The sequence below is a fragment of the Procambarus clarkii genome, chromosome 9, assembly GCF_040958095.1.
Source record: "Procambarus clarkii isolate CNS0578487 chromosome 9, FALCON_Pclarkii_2.0, whole genome shotgun sequence".
NCBI lineage: Eukaryota > Metazoa > Arthropoda > Malacostraca > Decapoda > Cambaridae > Procambarus > Procambarus clarkii.
In genome coordinates, this window is record NC_091158.1 from 28752717 (window position 1) to 28773274 (window position 20558).

General features: G+C 41.7%; 1 protein-coding gene across 1 annotated transcript in view; it reads left to right on the forward strand.

The window, feature by feature from the left end:
• Positions 1-20558, forward strand: part of LOC123766095 (uncharacterized) — a 902969-nt gene that overhangs the window by 555504 nt on the left and 326907 nt on the right. Inside the window, exons 34-35 of the mRNA XM_069321294.1 lie at positions 6225-6410; positions 8690-8836. Coding sequence (XP_069177395.1) covers positions 6225-6410; positions 8690-8836 — 333 coding nt within the window. The remainder of the gene's footprint in view (positions 1-6224; positions 6411-8689; positions 8837-20558) is intronic.

Consider the following 20558-nt stretch of genomic DNA (forward strand, 5'->3'; position numbering starts at 1 on the left):
GACACACAGTAGGGACACACAGTAGGGACACACAGCAGGGACACACAGAAGGGAAACACAACAGGGAACAACCCAGCAGGAACACACAGCAGGGACATACAGCAGGGACACACAGCAGGGACGCACAGTAGGGACAGACAGTAGGAACACACGGCAGGGACACACAGAAGGGACACACAGCTGGAACATACAGCAGGTACACATAGTAGGGAAACACAGCAGGGACACACAGCAGTGAACAACACAGCAGGGACATACAACAAGGACACACAGCAGGGACACACACACACAGTAGGGACACACAGCACGGACACTCAGTAGGGACACACAGCCGGGACACACAGCAGGGACACACACCCAGTAGGGACACACAGGATGGACACACAGTAGGGACACATAGCAGGAACACACACACAGTAGAGACACACAGCATGGACACTCAGTAGGGACACACAGCCGGGACACACAGCAGGGACACACACCCATTAGGGACACACAGGTTGGACACAGAGCAGGGAACAACACAGCAGAGACATACAGCAGGGACACACAGCAGGAACCAACCCGTTCTCGCAAATTTAATAAGTCAATATTGACTTATTAGTTGCGTGCATTGGTGACATACTAAACATAATAGTTTCCCTTGAAAAGCTTCATAGAAAACACCGACCTTACCTAACCTACTTAGTATGTTAAAATAAGCATCTTATAGCTTCGTAATTACAATTGCTACTTAACCTATTATAGGTATAGGTTAGGTAATAATTGTAATTACGAAGCAATAAGATGCTTATCTTAACATACTAAGTAGGTTAGGTAAGGTCGCTGTTTTCTATGAAGCTTTTCAAGGGAAACTATTATGTTAAGTATGTCACCTATGCACATATTTAATAAGTCAATATTGACTTATTAAATTTGCGAGAACGGGTTGCAGGAACACACAGCAGGGACACACAATAGAGACACAACAGGGACACACAGTAGGGACAAACAGCAGGAACACAGAGCAGGAACACACAGCAGGGACACACAGCAGGAACACAGAGCAGGAACACACAGCAGGGACACACAGCAGGGACACGCAGCAGAAACACACAGCAGGGACACACAGCAGGGACACACACACCAGGGACACGCACGCATTAGGGTCACACAGCAGTGACACACACGCAGCCGGGACATACAGAAGGAACACACAGCAGGGACACATACACAGCAGGGACACACAGCAGGGACACACAGCAGGGACACACAGCAGGGACACACAGCAGGGACACACAGCAGGGACACACAGCAGGGACACACAGCAAGGACACACAATAGAAACACAACAGGGACACACAGTAGGGACAAACAGCAGGGACACACAGCAGGGAACAACTCAGCATTGACACACAGCAGGGATACACATCAGGGACACACAGCAGGGACACACACAGCAGGGACAAACAGCAGGGACACACAGCAGGGACACACAGCTGGGGCACACAGTAGGGACACAAAGCAGAGACATACAGCAGAGACACACAACAGGGACACACATCAGGGACACACAGCAGAGACAAACAGCAGGGACACACAGCAGGGACACACACACACAGTAGGGACACACAGCAGAGACAAACAGCAGGGACACACAGCAGGGACACATTCTAAGGACACACAGCAGGGACACACAAAAGAGACACACACACACAGCAGGGACATACAGCAGGGACATACACACACAGTAGGGACACATAGCATGGACACACATCAGGGAAACACAGCAGGGGACAACACAGCAGAGGACAACACTGCAGGGACATACAGCTGGGACACACAACAGGGATACACAATAGGGACACACAGCAGGGACATACAGCATGGACACTCAGTAGGGACACACAGCAGGGACACACAGCAGGTACACACAGCAAGGAACAACACAGCAGGGACACACAGCAGGGACATACAGCTGGGACACACAACAGGGATACACAATAGGGACACACAGCAGGGACATACAGCAGGGACAAACAGCAGCGACACACAGCAGGGACACACAGCAGGGACAATGTAGGGACACACACACAGTAGGGACACACTGCATGGACACACAGCATGGACACACAGCAGGGAAACTCAGCAGGGGACAACTCAGCAGGGGACAACACAGCACGGGAAAACACAGCAGGGACACACAGTAGGGACACACAATAGGGACACACAGTAAAGACTCACAACAGGGACACACATTAGGGACACACAGCAGGGACACACAGCAGGGACACTCAGCAGGGACATACAGCAGGGACACACTGCATGGACACACAGCATGGACACGCAGGGAAACCCAGCAAGGGACAACACAGCAGGGACACACAGCAGGGACACACAGCAGAGATACACAGCAGGGACACACAGCAGGGACATACAGCAGGGACAAACACCAGGGACACTCAGCAGGGACACACAGCAGGAACACACAGCAGGGACACACACCAGGGACACACAGCCGGGACACACACACAGTGGGGACACACTGCAGGGACACACAGCTTGGACACACAGGAGGGAAACATAGCAGGTGAGAACACAGCAGGGACACACAGCATGGGAAAACACAGCAGGGACACACAGCAGGCACACACAGCAGGGAACAACACAGCATGGGACAACAAAGCAGGGACACACAGCAGGGACACACACAGCAGGGACACACATCAGGGACACACAGCAGACACACACAGCAGATACACACAGCAGCATTGCACAGAAGGGACATACAGCAGGGATACACAGTAATGACACATAGCAGGGATACACAGTAATGACACATAGCAGGGACACACATCAGAAATACACAGCAGGGACACATAGCAGGGACACACAGCAGGGAACAACACAGCAGAGGACAACAAAGCAGGGACACACAGCAGGGATACACAGCAGGGACACACAGCAGGGACACACAACATGGGACAACACAGCAGGGACACACAGCAGGAACACACAACAGGGGGCAACACAGCAGGGACACACAGCAGGGACACACAACAGGGGACAACACAGCAGGGACACACAGCAGGGACACACAGCAGGGACACACAGCAGGGACACACAACAGGGGGCAACACAGCAGGGACACACAGCAGGGAAAAACAGGGGACAACACAGCAGGGACACACAACAGGGGACAACACAGCAGGGGCACACAGCAGGGACACACAGCAGGGACACACAACAGGGGACAACACAGCAGGGACACACAACAGGGGACAACACAGCAGGGGCACACAGCAGGGACACACAGCAGGGACACACAACAGGGGACAACACAGCAGGGACACACAACAGGGGACAACACAGCAGGGGCACACAGCAGGGACACACAACAGGGGACAACACAGCAGGGACACACAACAGGGGACAACACAGCAGGGACACACAACAGGGGACAACACAGCAGGGCACACAGCAGGGACACACAACAGGGGACAACACAGCAGGGACACACAACAGGGGACAACACAGCAGGGACACACAACAGGGGACAACACAGCAGGGACACACAACAGGGGACAACACAGCAGGGACACACAACAGGGGACAACACAGCAGGGACACACAACAGGGGACAACACAGCAGGGACACACAGCAGGGACACACAGCAGGGACACACAACAGGGGACAACACAGCAGGGACACACAACAGGGGACAACACAGCAGGGACGCACAGCAGGGACACACAACAGGGGACAACACAGCAGGGACACACAACAGGGGACAACACAGCAGGGGCACACAGCAGGGACACACAACAGGGGACAACACAGCAGGGACACACAACAGGGGACAACACAGCAGGGACACACAACAGGGGACAACACAGCAGGGACACACAACAGGGGACAACACAGCAGGGACACACAACAGGGGACAACACAGCAGGGACACACAACAGGGGACAACACAGCAGGGACACACAACAGGGAACAACACAGCAGGGACACACAGCAGGGACACACAGCAGGGACACACAACAGGGGACAACACAGCAGGGACACACAACAGGGGACAACACAGCAGGGACGCACAGCAGGGACACACAACAGGGGACAACACAGCAGGGACACACAACAGGGGACAACACAGCAGGGACACACAACAGGGGACAACACAGCAGGGCACACAACAGGGGACAACACAGCAGGGACACACAGCAGGGACACACAACAGGGGACAACACAGCAGGGACACACAACAGGGGACAACACAGCAGGGACACACAGCAGGGACACACAACAGGGGACAACACAGCAGGGACACACAACAGGGGAAAACACAGCAGGGACGCACAGCAGGGACACACACAACAGGGGACAACACAGCAGGGACGCACAGCAGGGACACACAACAGGGGACAACACAGCATGCTGCCACCTACTGTTCACATTGTAGTTTAGTGGGACCATCGTTCCACTCACGGCCAGTGGAAAAACTACCCGCCACAGCTCCTAGCTCCCTGGAGAGGGAAGCAGGCTCCCTCCACTCAAAGGAAGGGAAAGCAGACAATTCAAACAAGGATTCAGACGTCACAGTAACCTCCAAGGGCACGACCTCTGATAATTGATCCTCAAGCCCCATCCTGAGCAAAGACCGAACGTTTCTAGGAGCTGCTGTTAAAGGATATGAAACTTGATATGTATCCTGAACCGAAAATTGAGCATTCATATGGATCCAAAAAAATTGACAGGTTGAATCAGTACGATTATTCTTCCTATGTCCCAGATCGAGTCACCCTGAGGTGAAAACGACCCTGTACCAAACAGGAGGAATGTCACCAGAATATAGAAACCCATTTTGTATCTATAAAATTTGAAAGCCGCAGAATCAAGCTCAGTCCCAGACAACATTGCCATAGCACACTGCAAAGGAAAGCTAAAATAAACAGGACAGACAAGCATGACACTGGCCCATAGACCTCTGCAGACCTATTCTTCTCTGCATAGTCAGCAGAGAAGACCTGGACTCCAGGAGTACGTACTTGAAGATTCCTAAATTACATCTGTCTGAACCGCACACAAAAAAGTTCGAGGGCTGCCAGTGACTGTAAAAGAAACGTGGCAACAAAGAGAGTGCCGCTGTGCTCTGAAGTGAGGCCAGAGGCATCAGGATGGCGCGTGTTGTCATGCTGAGGTCACGTGGCAGCTGAGTGCTTGCTGCATGAGGGATACATAAGGTGCCCACAAGTAATACTTCAGCAAGCAGCCAATTCCCAAGGCACAGTGAAAGCGGATGATTAAACCGAGCAGCTCGGAGAAGGTATCTCACACGCTATTGTATGTGACAACATTTTTAGAGCCATGTAAAAGTCTGTGTAATCACAACACATGCGGCGCTCACTAAAGAATAAGCTCACAGCGGGCAAACAATTTGTTTAACAAATGATAAACCAAAGTTTACTTTAGAGATCTGTAAGTCAGGTGGCAGGTAGTGAAAATTACAGGACATCAGTACGATACTTGGCTCTACTTAGGAAGCTGTGTATGGTTAATAAGAAGGAAAGTTACAATTTAATTCAATATTCCCTCTACCAGTCATTCTGTGTAAAGTAATTATGAAGCGAAAGCGCTAAGGACGTTTGACTGTATATAACTTGGAATGGAATATGATGCCAAGGCTCTGGGTTTGGCCGATTGGAAGGAATGGTGCATCAAAACTTAACTGCAGGATGCAAGGCCTCTGCTGTACCGACCAGTCAAAGTAGTTGGGCAAAGGTGTTCGGAGATATCCCCACCTCAACCCGGGTGGAAATACTGACGTGTTCTTGGGAGTGTCTAGCCCATCCACTTGGGCTGGACGGTAGAGCGACGGTCTCGCCTCATCTTTTATAGAGCTTATTATAGTCTTGGTGGCTTGGCGCTTTCTCCTGATCCTCAACTTCCCCCCCCCCCCCCACCTCCCTTCTTCCAGGTCAGTGTTCAATCCCCGACCGTCCAAGATGTTGGGCATTGTTCCTTCCCCCCATCCCATCCCAAATACTTATCCTCATATCCCTCCACATGGAAAGCATCCACGTGAAAAACAGAGAGAGACGATATTAAAGACTGGACAGTTTTGGAGTGAATTTAGAGATAATGATCTCAATTATTTTAGAAGGTAGAGATCCTCCACAGTATGGAATATTTAATATGTAATTATCTTAACGATAATGTGGTAATGTTTCCTCTCACTTAGGGAACTTTCATCGGGAAGGAACTAAAACTTGAGGTAAGAGGAGAGATCGACGAGGTGCCGCTGGTGATCACTTTCCACTACGTAGACGGCCGCCAGGTGACCGTCTACGCCACCTACCGGGAGGATGGATACTTCACTTTGTCCATTACAACTGAACTTAAAAACATCAGCATTGGCATCAGGAAGGTGTGTAGTAAATATAAGCTTAATTACTAATTTATGAGCAAAGAATATATGGAAAAATATTTTTTAACTAAAAATGTCACATTGGGTAAGTTGTAATTATTGCTTGTAACACTGATACCGTAGAGAATACTTGCATCAGTAATTTTTTTATCTGTAATTTTATTTTAACTTTAATTGTGGACTTTAAACTCAGTTGGTAAATAATTTTATTTTATTTTGATAATTCTCCTTACAAATGTATCCCACACACTTGGGGGGCTTAAATTGTTAATAGATTAGGCTAGAGCAAGTAATTTACTTGATCAATATGTTTCATTTTGAATATTTATTTTATTAATTAAAATTCATTTAAATATACTTGCTCTATCCTTGTGTTAATATAGACAAGGACAGCTTAGCTGTTGGGTTGAGATGGTCCTCGTTGCCAGGACGTCCTCTAACATGATGTGTAGAGGTGAGCACCGGCTGCCCGCCGCTCTTACCCTTCTCGTGCGCCGTGTCTCCTTCACTGTAGCACACTTGAGTCTCCCAACCACTCTCAGTGTTAAGGATGTGCATAGAATATTATTGTAAGTTTAAAGCAAGGATTTTAAAGAGAAATGTAGATTTATCTTTAAAATGTAGATACTGATAACAGCATCGCAGTGATAACAGAATCGTACTGATAACAAAATCCTAGTGATAACAGAATCCTATTGATAATAGTAGTAGTAGGCATCCATCAGTCTCAGGAGAGTAAGGAGGGAGGGAGGGAGTTATCAGGGGAAATTGCGAAGCCATTATGGTTGTATAGCACAGGGAAGGGGGTCAGGATAAGAACTCGGGATTGGACGGGAGGGAGGGAGGGGGAGGGGAAGGAATGATGCCCAACCACTTGGACGGTCGGTTACTGAACGCCAACCTGCATGAAGCGAGACCGTCGCTATACCGTCCAACCCAAGTGGTTGGGCGTAATAATACGAGAGGCTCCTTACCTTCTGGAACCTTCAATACAAATACTCATTATATTATCAACAGTAATGATAATAATAATAATAGTGAAAAAATCAGTTGAAACACTGAGGGGACTCGACCCAGCGACCTGGGCACTACCAGCCGCGTACCTTACCTCTGCGCCACACCATGGCATATGTTACTCAGTCTGGGAGTCGACTAAATCCACGGGAAGTGTGGAGGCTTGTACTAAAGCCAAAGTTGTACACATACCCGCCATGCACTCTGGTGTAGGTAAAGTAGTTCATCAACCCCACGCTCCAGCTTCACACATGAAGAACTCGCACTAACCTGGTTTGTATCAATGACAACATCAGTTGGAGCACTACAGGGGACTCGACCCAGTGACCAGTTCTCCAGGTGCATTCCCAGGTTGTGTAAGTTATTACATGTCGTGGTACAAGGGCGTACCACGTGCGTGTCGTGCGTGACTGCGTACTGGGTATCAAGGTACTGTGTATCATGCTACCTGGATCGTTGGTTCAAGTCATCTCAAAAGTAAAAATAATTCATATTCATTTTTATCACGAATGTTATTATTTTATTTAAATTTTACATATCAGTATTATTACTGTTCTTATTATTGTTGTTGTTATTATTGATTTGATTACATTTATTACTGTTCAGTATAGAGATGCGGCATGATGTACAGGTAGTTTATCATGGAGCAATATTCCTATACTATTATAATAATATTTACAATAACACTCTCAAACAGAAAATTCTCCAATCATATTTACATTTTGCCAACAGTCGAAGGTTGTGTAGAGTTATTGATCAAGCAGTAGATGACTTAGATATCACAGAGAACTTCGAGAAAGCAATAATGGATATTGCAATCTCTTTACTAAAATAATTCAAGCAAGCTGCTATACACAGCTATTTTATCTCATTCTGTGTCCCACAGTCCAGTCCAACGTCATGTGATATATAATAAGCTTCAACAAAAGGGTTACTGTAGTAACCCTTTGTAAGTAGCTGGAAATATCAAGCCTTTGCCCCGGAAACGTTAACCAGTGTGAGCACGTGTCAAAAACAACAGTAACTGTCACGTAATTTCTTGCTTAGGTAAATAGTCTCGGATCATGAGAAACAAGGGTCTGAGCGTGGTGCAGTGGGTTAAAGGTGTACCTGTTATGCCAGTTGCTGGAAGGCTTCTGTGCTGGCTAAAGTTCGAGTCTAAAGGGATCATGTTAAATTATTATATTTTGATTATCACGGAAGTGAGATGTCACTTCAGGAAAGTTCGTGTTGGATTCCTCCATAAATGAAAGTGTTGTCTTCAGGGGAACGGAACGTCGTACTCGCTGACCACGGAGGGTCTGGTGGAGCTGCGAGGACAGAGGACGAGGATGCACCACCAGCTGGCCATCACCCCGGAGACAGCGTCCTCAGTGCTTACACTCTCGCCCTTCCTCGGCCAAGCTTTTATGGTAGGGGAAAGTTTCACTAGTTATGTTTATATAGTAGCAAGTACAACCCGATAAATATATACCAAGCAATTTAGGATGAAAAGTAAATACATATAAGACATCTTCATTGTTATTTTTATGAAGAAACTGCAGGTCAAATATGTTAATGCCAAATTCTTTGCCAACAAGAGTTTTGAGGGGTGTGAGACGCTCAACAAGTTTTTGAGCAGGTTGCTGATGAGATTTGTATCATTAACCTCGACTCCAAGATATTTATAAGATTCACAAGTCTCCACGGGCACTCCATTAATAGTATAGTTAGCATGAAGAGGATGGGGAATAAGAACCATTGTTTTATCAACAGAGATTATGAGGCCACATTCTACTACTATCTTGGAGAATGCATCAAGTAACACTTGTAACCTTGGTTTACTGTGTGCCATAATACAAATATCATCAGCATAACATATAACAGTTTCAGTAGGTTGTACAGGTATGACATGGACAAGTTTGTGCATAAGTATATTATAGAGCTTAGGACACCACCTTGAGGTGTGCCTAGTTCGAATGCATCTGTTCTTGTACTTTTAACCCCTTTAAATAGGACACTAGCACAGCTGTTGGATAGGTAGCTCTTTTTTAATCCAATTCAGAAGATTACCCTTGATTCCAAATTCAGCAAGTTGCTCTGATATTATTCTGCCACTCGCTGCATAGAAAGCTGACTTTAGGTCAATAAAGGCTGCCTGTGTCCCTATCTTGGGAGTTTACAAAATATTCAGCAAAGAATGTTTGTGTGCTAAACTTGGGCATAAAAGAAGCATAGATTAGGAACCAATTTTTCTTTGATCTGTAACATGACACGATTGAGAACAATTCTCTCCAAGACTTTTACACATGCAAGATGTAAAGGAAATGGGTCTGAATTTTTGAGAGTTAGGTTTAGGATTCGGTACTATGAGGCTTTGTGTCCATTTCTTTGGTAAGATACCTTGTGAGAGGCTCATTTGATATAGGTCACGCAGAGGGTTATGTTGAGATGATTTCGGGTCTTAGAGTACCCTCGGCCCTGTTCTCGACCAGGCTTCCTTTTTGTTACACACACCCAAGAAGCAGCCCATAGCATCTGTCTAACTCCCAGGTACCTATTTACTGCTTGGTGGACAGGTGCAGCAGGGTGAAAGAAACTCTGCCCATTTGTTTCTGCCTCCACCAGGGATCGAACCCGGAACGTCAAGACTGCAAATCTGAAGCGCTGTCCACTCAGCTGTCAGGCCCAGCTGTCAGGACTACATACATATATATGATATATATATATATATATATATATATATATATATATATATATATATATATATATATATATATATATATATATATATATATATATATATATATATATATATATATATATATTGTATATATAGTGCTCCTGGCAGTATGGGTTCGAGTCACTTCTGGGGTGTGAGTTTTCAGTTGCATATAGTCCTGGGGACTATTCAGGGTTGATCGCATTTATGTTCCTCACGTGTGCCCCAAAGAATGATGTGATTTGATAAAATACGAAGCCCAAGATTACCAACCGAGTGCCGGCGGGGGGATGGAAATAGCCTCGGCTATCATTCTCTTTTGTCCGGTCGTGTTGGTCGAGCGGTTAAAGGATCCTGTACGCCTGCAGAGTGCTCCTGGCAGTATGGGTTCTAGTCATTTCTGGGGTGTGAGTTTTCAGGTGCATACAGTCCTGGGGATCATTCAGGTTTGTTCCTAGTAGCCAGACTACACTTCTTGGCCTACTATGCAAGGTCCGATTTGCCTAATTGGCCGAGTGATTTTCTTTTTTCAACAAATTGTTTCTAATTGGTTTATTTTAATTATTATTAATATATTTTATTAAAAACATAAATTATTGACTTAGTTATGTTTGTGGGAACCGACCTGTGAGATTTATATTTATTTAATTTATATGAATTTATATAGAATTTATATTTACGTTAATTTATATACTTCGATAGCAATTTGTATGATGATAAGTGGACTGTATTTCTGCAATAATCTCATAATCTCACAAATCGATCCTCTACACATTAGGGGGGTTTATATTAATTGAATTTATATATATGCAGCCAAACAAACTACAGTATTAGACTACAAACATTGAAGAGGTTCCTTATCTTATTGTACAGCAGGCCTTAGTCCACCAGGTATAACCAGGATGTAGACACCACATTTTCCTCGTGTGAGGTAGCTTCCAACACCCTGGTAACTGATGCACAAAGCATGCTTCCTCGTCTTGACCTGTCAAAAGGGCGCTAGCTATGAAGCCAGAATCCTAAATATATGACAGCTATATCAGAGAAAACACTGTACATGGAACCATACAGACCTGGCTTAATTACCTTTAGTATGAGGCGATCTCGTGCTCTAACCGGGACACCCTACCTAATGACATTAATGGCCATAAATGATAGATAAATGGGTTTCGGTAGAACACTTAACTTGAATTTGTTGACAGCGTGTTGATGATGGTACACCTTTGGTTTCCATAACACTTCGTCCAAGTAAAATTAACAGGAGCCGTATTTGCTCCCGTGAGCCTCTGTCTCAAACAATAACAATGGCTGACCACTCCCTCACCCTGACGCCTGGCTTACATTGTCCAGATGACAGAAAGTGATAGAAGGGTCACATTTACTCTATTTTAATTCTGATAATTAAGTTAATTTATATGAGATGTTTTTATGATGGTAAAGTCCAAAGACTAATGTATTTAAGAATAATTCCCACCATAATAGGTGGTGAATATATAATAGTGTGTGGTAATGTTATCCCGTTTTCTATAGACGGGAATTCCACTACAGTTACATTTTCTATGGGTAACTTGTTTATACAATATAGCAGCAATTATTATCTGACTGTATGATATTATTAAATGGTGTCGGATTTTCCGACATAATTCCCCAGGGGGCTGCTCACGGGTCGAAGTCCTATTTAGAACAGACGAACACCGATACTCCTCCTTCGGATTATTAGATCAATTTGATGTTAGTAGTTAGTAATCACACATTTGTGCATCTGTTCGTACAGGACGGATGTCCCGTACTAGAGTTGCAGGGGTTAGAAGTCTAATGCGATTTCATTTCCCTGTCAACTCTTGAGTGGCTAAAATTCAAACCTAATTACATATTATTTAACCCAGAAGACTGAATGTGATCAAGTACTACAGTCAAGTAGGATCAGGGACTGCAGTGAGATCAGTGACATTAGATATAACTTGAAGTCTGTTCAGGTAACGGGTCACTGATATATAAACACTGAGGCCCATGGAATACATCTTGATTAAATAATAAATGTATCAAATCAGTCATCAGATTTATTGGGGTTTAATTTAGTTAATTGATTCAGAAGATTGAATAGCTCATCATTAAAGTAAAGTATGGTTCTGAGATTGCAGTGGGTTCAGTGACATTGGTCGCAGTGACTTGTAGCTGTTTAGGCTACTGTTCACTGATTTGCCACTGAGGCCTCATGAACTCATCTTCAGCTTTAAATGATGATACTAACATCAACCTCTGTTGGTATAGTCAGCTGTAATCTCCTTAGTATAATGCTACTGGAGAAATATAATCAGCTGACAAATTTAGATTTCTACTGGTATTGTTTATCTGCAGCCATAGGTCTCCTCAGGCTTGATACTGGGCCGGAGAGTAATTTACCTCCTGCAGAGTTTAACATGGCTATACCCTGATATTTAGTAGGGCTACCGATGAATCGATGACAATAGTCTGTCCCAACAAGGAGACCGAAGTCAGTGAGGTGATCAGACTTAATATTATCTGCCAATTTTATTCCTCTATTTCTCAGGAATTTGGCTGTTGTTCTCAGACCTTGACTTGTAGATCTACTGGTATTTTATCCACCACAATGGCTTGTACTCGACAGACGTACCTGCCTAAACGTACTGATTATTGTACCACCTGGTAGACTTGAGGTCCTGCATCTGTTACAAACCCTGAGATATTGAATGACATCTGGGCTACAGGCCTTAATTGTAGTTCATCTGCCAACCTTTTAGTGACATATGTTCTCTGGGACCCTTGGTCAAACAACCCACAGGTATGGACCTTGGCCCTCTTATTCAGGATGGTAATTTGGGCAGTAGGCAAAGTCGTATTACCTTTAGACTTTGCCGATTGGACACTTTTTGTTTGTTGCACCTTGCAGTACTGTACTGTGGTGGGAATGCTATCTTCCACCTTGGGGTTTGGAGACGTTGTTTTGGTGTCTCTGCACAATGCTGCATGGTGCTGACCTTTGTTACACCTATTACAGGTGTGTAATTGGGTATCACAGTCGTTGATGTTATGTTTCCTGAGGCACCTCGTGCAATGTTGCAAATCTTTGAGTCGCTCAACACGGGCGTCACTATCAGGAAAATTAGGGCAGTGGTACATTGAATGTTTCTCATTGCAGAACAAACATGTTCCATAGCTTCCAGTACCCTTTGGTGTCACGTTCTTGGGTGACACAGTAACTATAGGCTTGGAGGGTCCCACTGCATATACACCCACACTGCTACTGTTCCATTTTGGTGTTGAATTATATTGTCTAGATTGATTTGGAGTACCTTTGGTACTCTGTTGTTTACTATTATTGGTTTCTGAGGGTTTACTTGGTGGTTTTAATTTGTCATGTGTTCGTAATTGATGAACTACTGACTTTAAACCCTCAGATATTTCATTCATGGACAAGATGCTTTTATTGTAATGAGCACTCATTTGTCTCAATATGTCCCTAGGTATTTTCTCCTGGACAATTATTTTCAAGACCCACTCAGCCCCGTTTGTATCTGCTGTCAGGCTGAGGGCATTGATCAATGATTCTACCTTCAGCTTGAAGACTTGGAGTGAATCAGCTGAAGCTTCCGGTGGGGGTAAATGCAACAGCTCATGAACTAAATGTGATGTTCTTACTTCTGGATCAGCATAATTATCCTTGAGGAGTTTTACTGCCAGATCATAGCCGTCATTAGTTAATCTCAGATGGGATACTACTGTTTTAGCCTCACCTGATAATTGGCCTTGCAAATAAGAGAATTTACTACTCTTTGGTAAAGATTGTTTTGAGTCCACAAGGTCAACGAATTTGTTCCAAAATTCGTCCCAATCTTCCTCATCTTTTCCTGAGAAAGTGGGTAAATTAATTGGAGGGAGTCGAGCTTCTGCTTGACTCGTATTAGATGCAACTGTTGTTGTTGTTGCTGTTGCCTTGTTCTGGGCAATTAATTTGACATAAGGCTGTAACGTGGCCTGAGTGTGATCTTCATAATTCGCAAGATCAACCATAATGTCGTCTATTTCTGTTTCTGATAAATTGGTGTTAGCAAGTTCAGCCACATATGTTGCTATTTGGCCTTTGATTTGCTCAAATTTACCTGCAGCTGCTTGATAATAGCTTACCAGGTCAGGATAATCAACTTGAGATTGTTGTGACAAATCTTCACATTTCTTGATCTGTCTTGTTAAGTGGCCTTTAAGACCTGCAAGGGTTCTTTTCATTCTCCCTGCATTATCCATACTGGCTAGTTGGTGAAGCCTTGTGGGGCTTGTACTTGGGTCGCTCATAATACTGAACAAGCACTGATGGTAGCCTAGGGTAAATTCTGCACTCACTAGGCAATAATCCTACCTCTTCTAGAGGTTAGCACTTAAAATTAATACACATTATATATATATACAATCATACACACTAATGATTTGAGTGATAAACCAGTGTCATGGAAGTACCTTTAGGTTAGCTCTTCTATATCACCCTAGGATGGAATAGACACTAATTAATCACTCAAAGGTGTAATGATCATAAGTAAATTATTATATATACACAACTCAACTCGAGTTGATAAAAATTACACCCAAAATAGGGTCTGCTCCATTCATTAATGGTGCTAGGTTGATCAATATAGTACAACTGACTATGGTAATAATGGGACTAGGATGAACAATAAATAGTTCAACTAGTCAGTGTTAATATCCTACCCTGTTGTGGGTTGGCAATTAGTAAATATTATACTGTGATCACTAGTGCAATATATATTAAATAATTCTCTATTTTGGAGAAATAATATACACAATTATTGATAATAGCCTCTTAATTAGCCTCTATAAAACTTCTAATATTATCTAGAAGTATTAAATATTATTAGTGACCTGGCGAAATAAACTCCACAAAATTCGTGGATAATCTCTCGCGAAATTTAACACCACGAAATCCGTGAACAATCTCGGGACACCACAGCCACTACTTTGGCTGGCTTCAATATTAGCGCTGTCATTTCACAGAATAACACGCCACCAAATCTGTGGGTGTGCATGAAACCGCTGACGAGGCTGATCTGAACTGAGCGGGGCTCGTGAACTCGCTCGAGGCAACGCCGCCGTCTTTGACTGCTGCCTTTGTATAATTCACACTGCACTAGTATATTTAATGAATCCACTGGTTAACTGGTTCATCCGGTACTAAGATGACCAAATGTGGGTTCAAAGGACCAAATAATCCGGTTCAGAAGGTCCAAAGAATGTGGGAACCGACCTGTGAGATTTATATTTATTTAATTTATATGAATTTATATAAAATTTATATTTACGTTAATTTATATAGTTCGATAGCAATTTGTATGATGATAAGTGGACTGTATTTCTGCAATAATCTCATAATCTCACAAATCGATCCTCTACACATTAGGGGGGGTATATATTAATTGAATTTATATATATGCAGCCAAACAAACTACAGTATTAGACTACATACATTGAAGAGGTTCCTTATCTTATTGTACAGCAGGCCTTAGTCCACCAGGTATAACCAGGATGTAGACACCACATTTTCCTCGTGTGAGGTAGCTTCCAACACCCTGGTAACTGATGCACAAAGCATGCTTCCTCGTCTTGACCTGTCAAAAGGGCGCTAGCTATGAAGCCAGACCCCTTAATATATGACAGCTATATCAGAGAAAACACTGTACATGGAACCATACAGACCTGGCTTAATTACCTTTAGTATGAGGCGATCTCGTGCTCTAACCGGGACACCCTACCTAATGACATTAATGGCCATAAATGATAGATAAATGATTTCCGGTAGAACACTTAACTTGAATTTGTTGACAGCGTGTTGATGATGGTACACCTTTGGTTTCCATAACACTTCGTCCAAGTAAAATTAACAGGAGCCGTATTTGCTCCCGTGAGCCTCTGTCTCAAACAATAACAATGGCTGACCACTCACTCACCCTGACGCCTGGCTTACATTGTCCAGATGACAGAAAGTGATAGAAGGGTCACATTTACTCTATTTTAATTCTGATAATTAAGTTAATTTATATGAGATGTTTTTATGATGGTAAAGTCCAAAGACTAATGTATTAAAGAATACTTCCCACCATAATAAAGGGTGAATATATAATAGTGTGTGGTAATGATATCCCGTTTTTGATAGACGAGAATTCCACTACAGTTACATTTTCTATGGGTAACGTGTTTATACAATACAGCAGCAATTATTATCTGTCTGTATGATATTATTAAATGGTGTCGGATTTTCCGACAATGTTAATTTAGGTTAGGTTATGCTAGGTTAGGTTCGGTCATATATCTACATTAGTTTTGACTCAAATAAAAAAAAATGAACTCATACATAGTGAAATGGGTAGCTTAATCATTTCATAAGCAAATTTTTAGAAAAATATATAAATTCAGGAAACTTGGCTTATTAGGCAAATCGGGCCTTGCACAGTAGGCCGAGAAGTGCGTTCTGGCTACTAGGTACAACATATATATATATATATATATATATATATATATATATATATATATATATATATATATATATATATATATATATATATATATATATATATATATATATATATATATATATATGTCGTACCTAGTAGCCAGAACACACTTGTCAGCCTACTATGCAAGGCCCGGTTTGCCTAATAAGCCAAGTTTTCATGAATTAATTGTTTTTTGACTACCTAACCTACCTAACCTAACCTAACCTAACTTTTTCGGCTACCTAACCTAACCTAACCTATAAAGATAGGTTAGGTTAGGTTAGGTAGGGATGGTTAGGTTCGGTCATATATCTACGTTAATTTTAACTCCAATAAAAAAAATTGACCTCATACATTATGATATGGGTAGCTTTATCATTTCATAAGAAAAAAAGTAGAGAAAATATATTAATTCAGGAAAACTTGGCTTATCAGGCAAATCGGGCCTTGCATAGTAGGCCGAGAAGTGCGTTCTGGCTACTAGGTACAACATATATATATATATATATATATATATATATATATATATATATATATATATATATATATATATATATATATATATATATGTCGTACCTAGTAGCCAGAACGCACTTCTCAGCCTACTATTCAAGGCCCAATTTGCCTAATAAGCCAAGTTTTCCTGAATTAATATATTTTCTCTAATTTTTTACTTATGAAATGATAAAGCTACCCATTTCATTATGTATGAGGTCAATTTTTTTTTATTGGAGTTAAAATTAACATAGATATATGACCGAACCTAACCAACCCTACCTAACCTAACCTAACCTATCTTTATAGGTTAGGTTAGGTTAGGTAGCCGAAAAGTTTGGTTAGGTTAGGTTAGGTAGGTTAGGTAGTCGAGAAAACATTAATTCATGAAAACTTGGCTTATTAGGCAAATCGGGCCTTGCATAGTAGGCCGAGAAGTGAGTTCTGGCTACTAGGTACAACATATATATATATATATATATATATATATATATATATATATATATATATATATATATATATATATATGTCGTACCTAATAGCCAGAATGCACTTCTCAGCCTACTATGCAAGGCCAAATTTGCCTAATAAGCCAAGTTTTCATGAATTAATTGTTTTTCGACTACCTAACCTAACTTTTTCGGCTACCTAACCTAACCTATAGAGATAGGTTAGGTTAGGTTAGGTAGGGTTGGTTAGGTTCGGTCATATATCTACGTTAATTTTAACTCCAATAAAAAAAAGTTGACCTCATACATAATGAAATGGGTAGCTTTATCATTTCATAAGAAAAAAATTAGAGAAAATATATTAATTCAGGAAAACTTGGCTTATTAGGCAAATCGGGCCTTGGAAAGTAGGCAGAGAAGTGCGTTCTGGCTACTAGGTACGACATATATATATATATATATATATATATATATATATATATATATATATATATATATATATATATATATATATATATATATATATATATATATATATATGTCGTACCTAGTAGCCAGAACGCACTTCTCAGCCTACTATGCAGGGCCCAATTTGCCTAATAAGCCAAGTTTTCATTAAATAATTGTTTTTCGACTACCTAACCTACCTAACCTAACCTAACCTAACTTTTTCGGCTACCTAACCCAACCTAACCTATAAAGATAGGTTAGGTTAGGTTAGGTAGGGTTTGTTAGGTTTGGTCATATATCTACATTAATTTTAACTCCAATAAAAAAAAATTTACCTCATACATAATGAAATGGGTAGCTTTATCATTTCATAAGAAAAAAATTGGAGAAAATATATTAATTCTGGAAAACTTGGCTTATTAGGCAAATCGGGCCTTGCATAGTAGGCTGAGAAGTGCGTTCTGGCTACTAGGTACGACATATATATATATATATATATATATATATATATATATATATATGTATGTTGTACCTAGTAGCCAGAACGCTGTTCTTGTCCTACTATGCAAGGTCCGATTTGCCTAATAAGCCAAGTTTTCCTGAATTTCTATAGTTTTCAATTTTTTTTCCTTATGAAATGATAAAGCTATCCATTTCATTATTTATGAGTTCATTTTTTCAAATTTGAGTTAAAACTAACGTAGATATATGAACGAACATAACCAACGCTACCTAACCTAACCTAACCTAACCTAACCTATCTTAACCTAACCTAAACTAACACAATTAAGTCAATAATTTATGTTCTTAACATAATATAATAATAATAATTCAAATAAACTATGTGGAAACAATTTATTGAAACAAAGAAAATCATTCGGCCTATTAGGCAAATCGGACCATGCATAGTAGGCCGAGAAGTGTGTTCTGGCTACTAGGCACTACATATATATATATATATATATATATATATATATATATATATATATATATATATATATATATATATATATATATATATATATATATATATATATATATATTTTTTTTTTTTTTTTTTTTATATAAAAAAGGGAAGGGAGTACCACCTCTGGCTGGAAGAAGCGGGACCAATAGCCTCGGAGGAAACCACACATAACGCATTGGAGGGAATGTAGGTCCCCTCCAATACAGTTTCTGTGTGTTTTTCTCCTACCACCCCCTTCCCTTTTTTTTTTTTTTTTCCTTTATTGTGTATTTAAAGGTTACAAAACATACAAGACAAATGCCTAAAGGTTATGGATCTCTTGAAGCTCCTCCGCTTCTGGACAGGAACCGAGGACGTAGCAAGCATTTCCCCTCTGGATCGCCACACTGAGACGCTGAAATAAAAAACTGGAAGCCCTTGGGTCTCTGGTGACGTCAATGAGCTTGGAACCCAATTGCTTGAGAAATCCCAAGGCACTTGATATATATATACTCGATATATATATATATATATATATATATATATATATATATATATATATATATATATATATATATATATATATATATATATATATATATATATATATATATATATATATATATGCAAACCAGCCTGAATGGTCCCCAGGTCTATATGCGACTGAAAACTCACACCCCAGAAGTGACTCGAATCCATACTGCCAGAAGGAACGCAACTGGTATCTACAAGACGCCTTAATCCGCTTGACCATCACGACCGGACATAAGGAAGTGATAGCCGAAGCTATTTGAACCACTTCCCTGCCAGCACTCAGATGGTAATCTTGGGCATAGCATTTGATCAAATCACCTCATTCTTTAGGGCACACGTGAAGAACACAAATGCAAACAAGCCTGAATGGTCCCCAGGACTATATGCGACTGAAAACTCACACCCCAGAAGTGACTCGAACCCATACTGCCAGGAGCAACGCCACTGGTATCTACAGGACGCCTTAATCCACTTGACCATCACAACCGGACATAAGGAAGTGATAGCCGAAGCTATTTGAACCACTTCCCCGCCGGCACTCGGCGGGGAAGTGGTTCTTTTATTACATATATATATATATATATATATATATATATATATATATATATGTATATATATATATATATATATATATATATATATATATATATATATATATATATATATAATATATATATATATATATATATATATATATATATATATATATATATATATATATATATATATATAGATATATATATATATATATATATATATAGACTTGCACGCAGGGTCAAGATGCAACCAAAGAAGATTCATCGATCGAAAAAGGCGGGCAGACCTCGCATCGACACCACCAAGACCCGCAACCAGGACAAGGACAAGGTGGAAGATTTTGCACGCGTGCTGGAGGAAACTCTCCCTGGCCCAGCTGGGGTCACTGCCTGTAAAAGATGGGAGCACTTCGGAGACGCTGTGTTCAACGCTGCCATTTCCACCTTCTGCAAGAAGACCAGCAGGTCGGCAGAATGGTTCGAGGCTCACTCGGAAGAGATG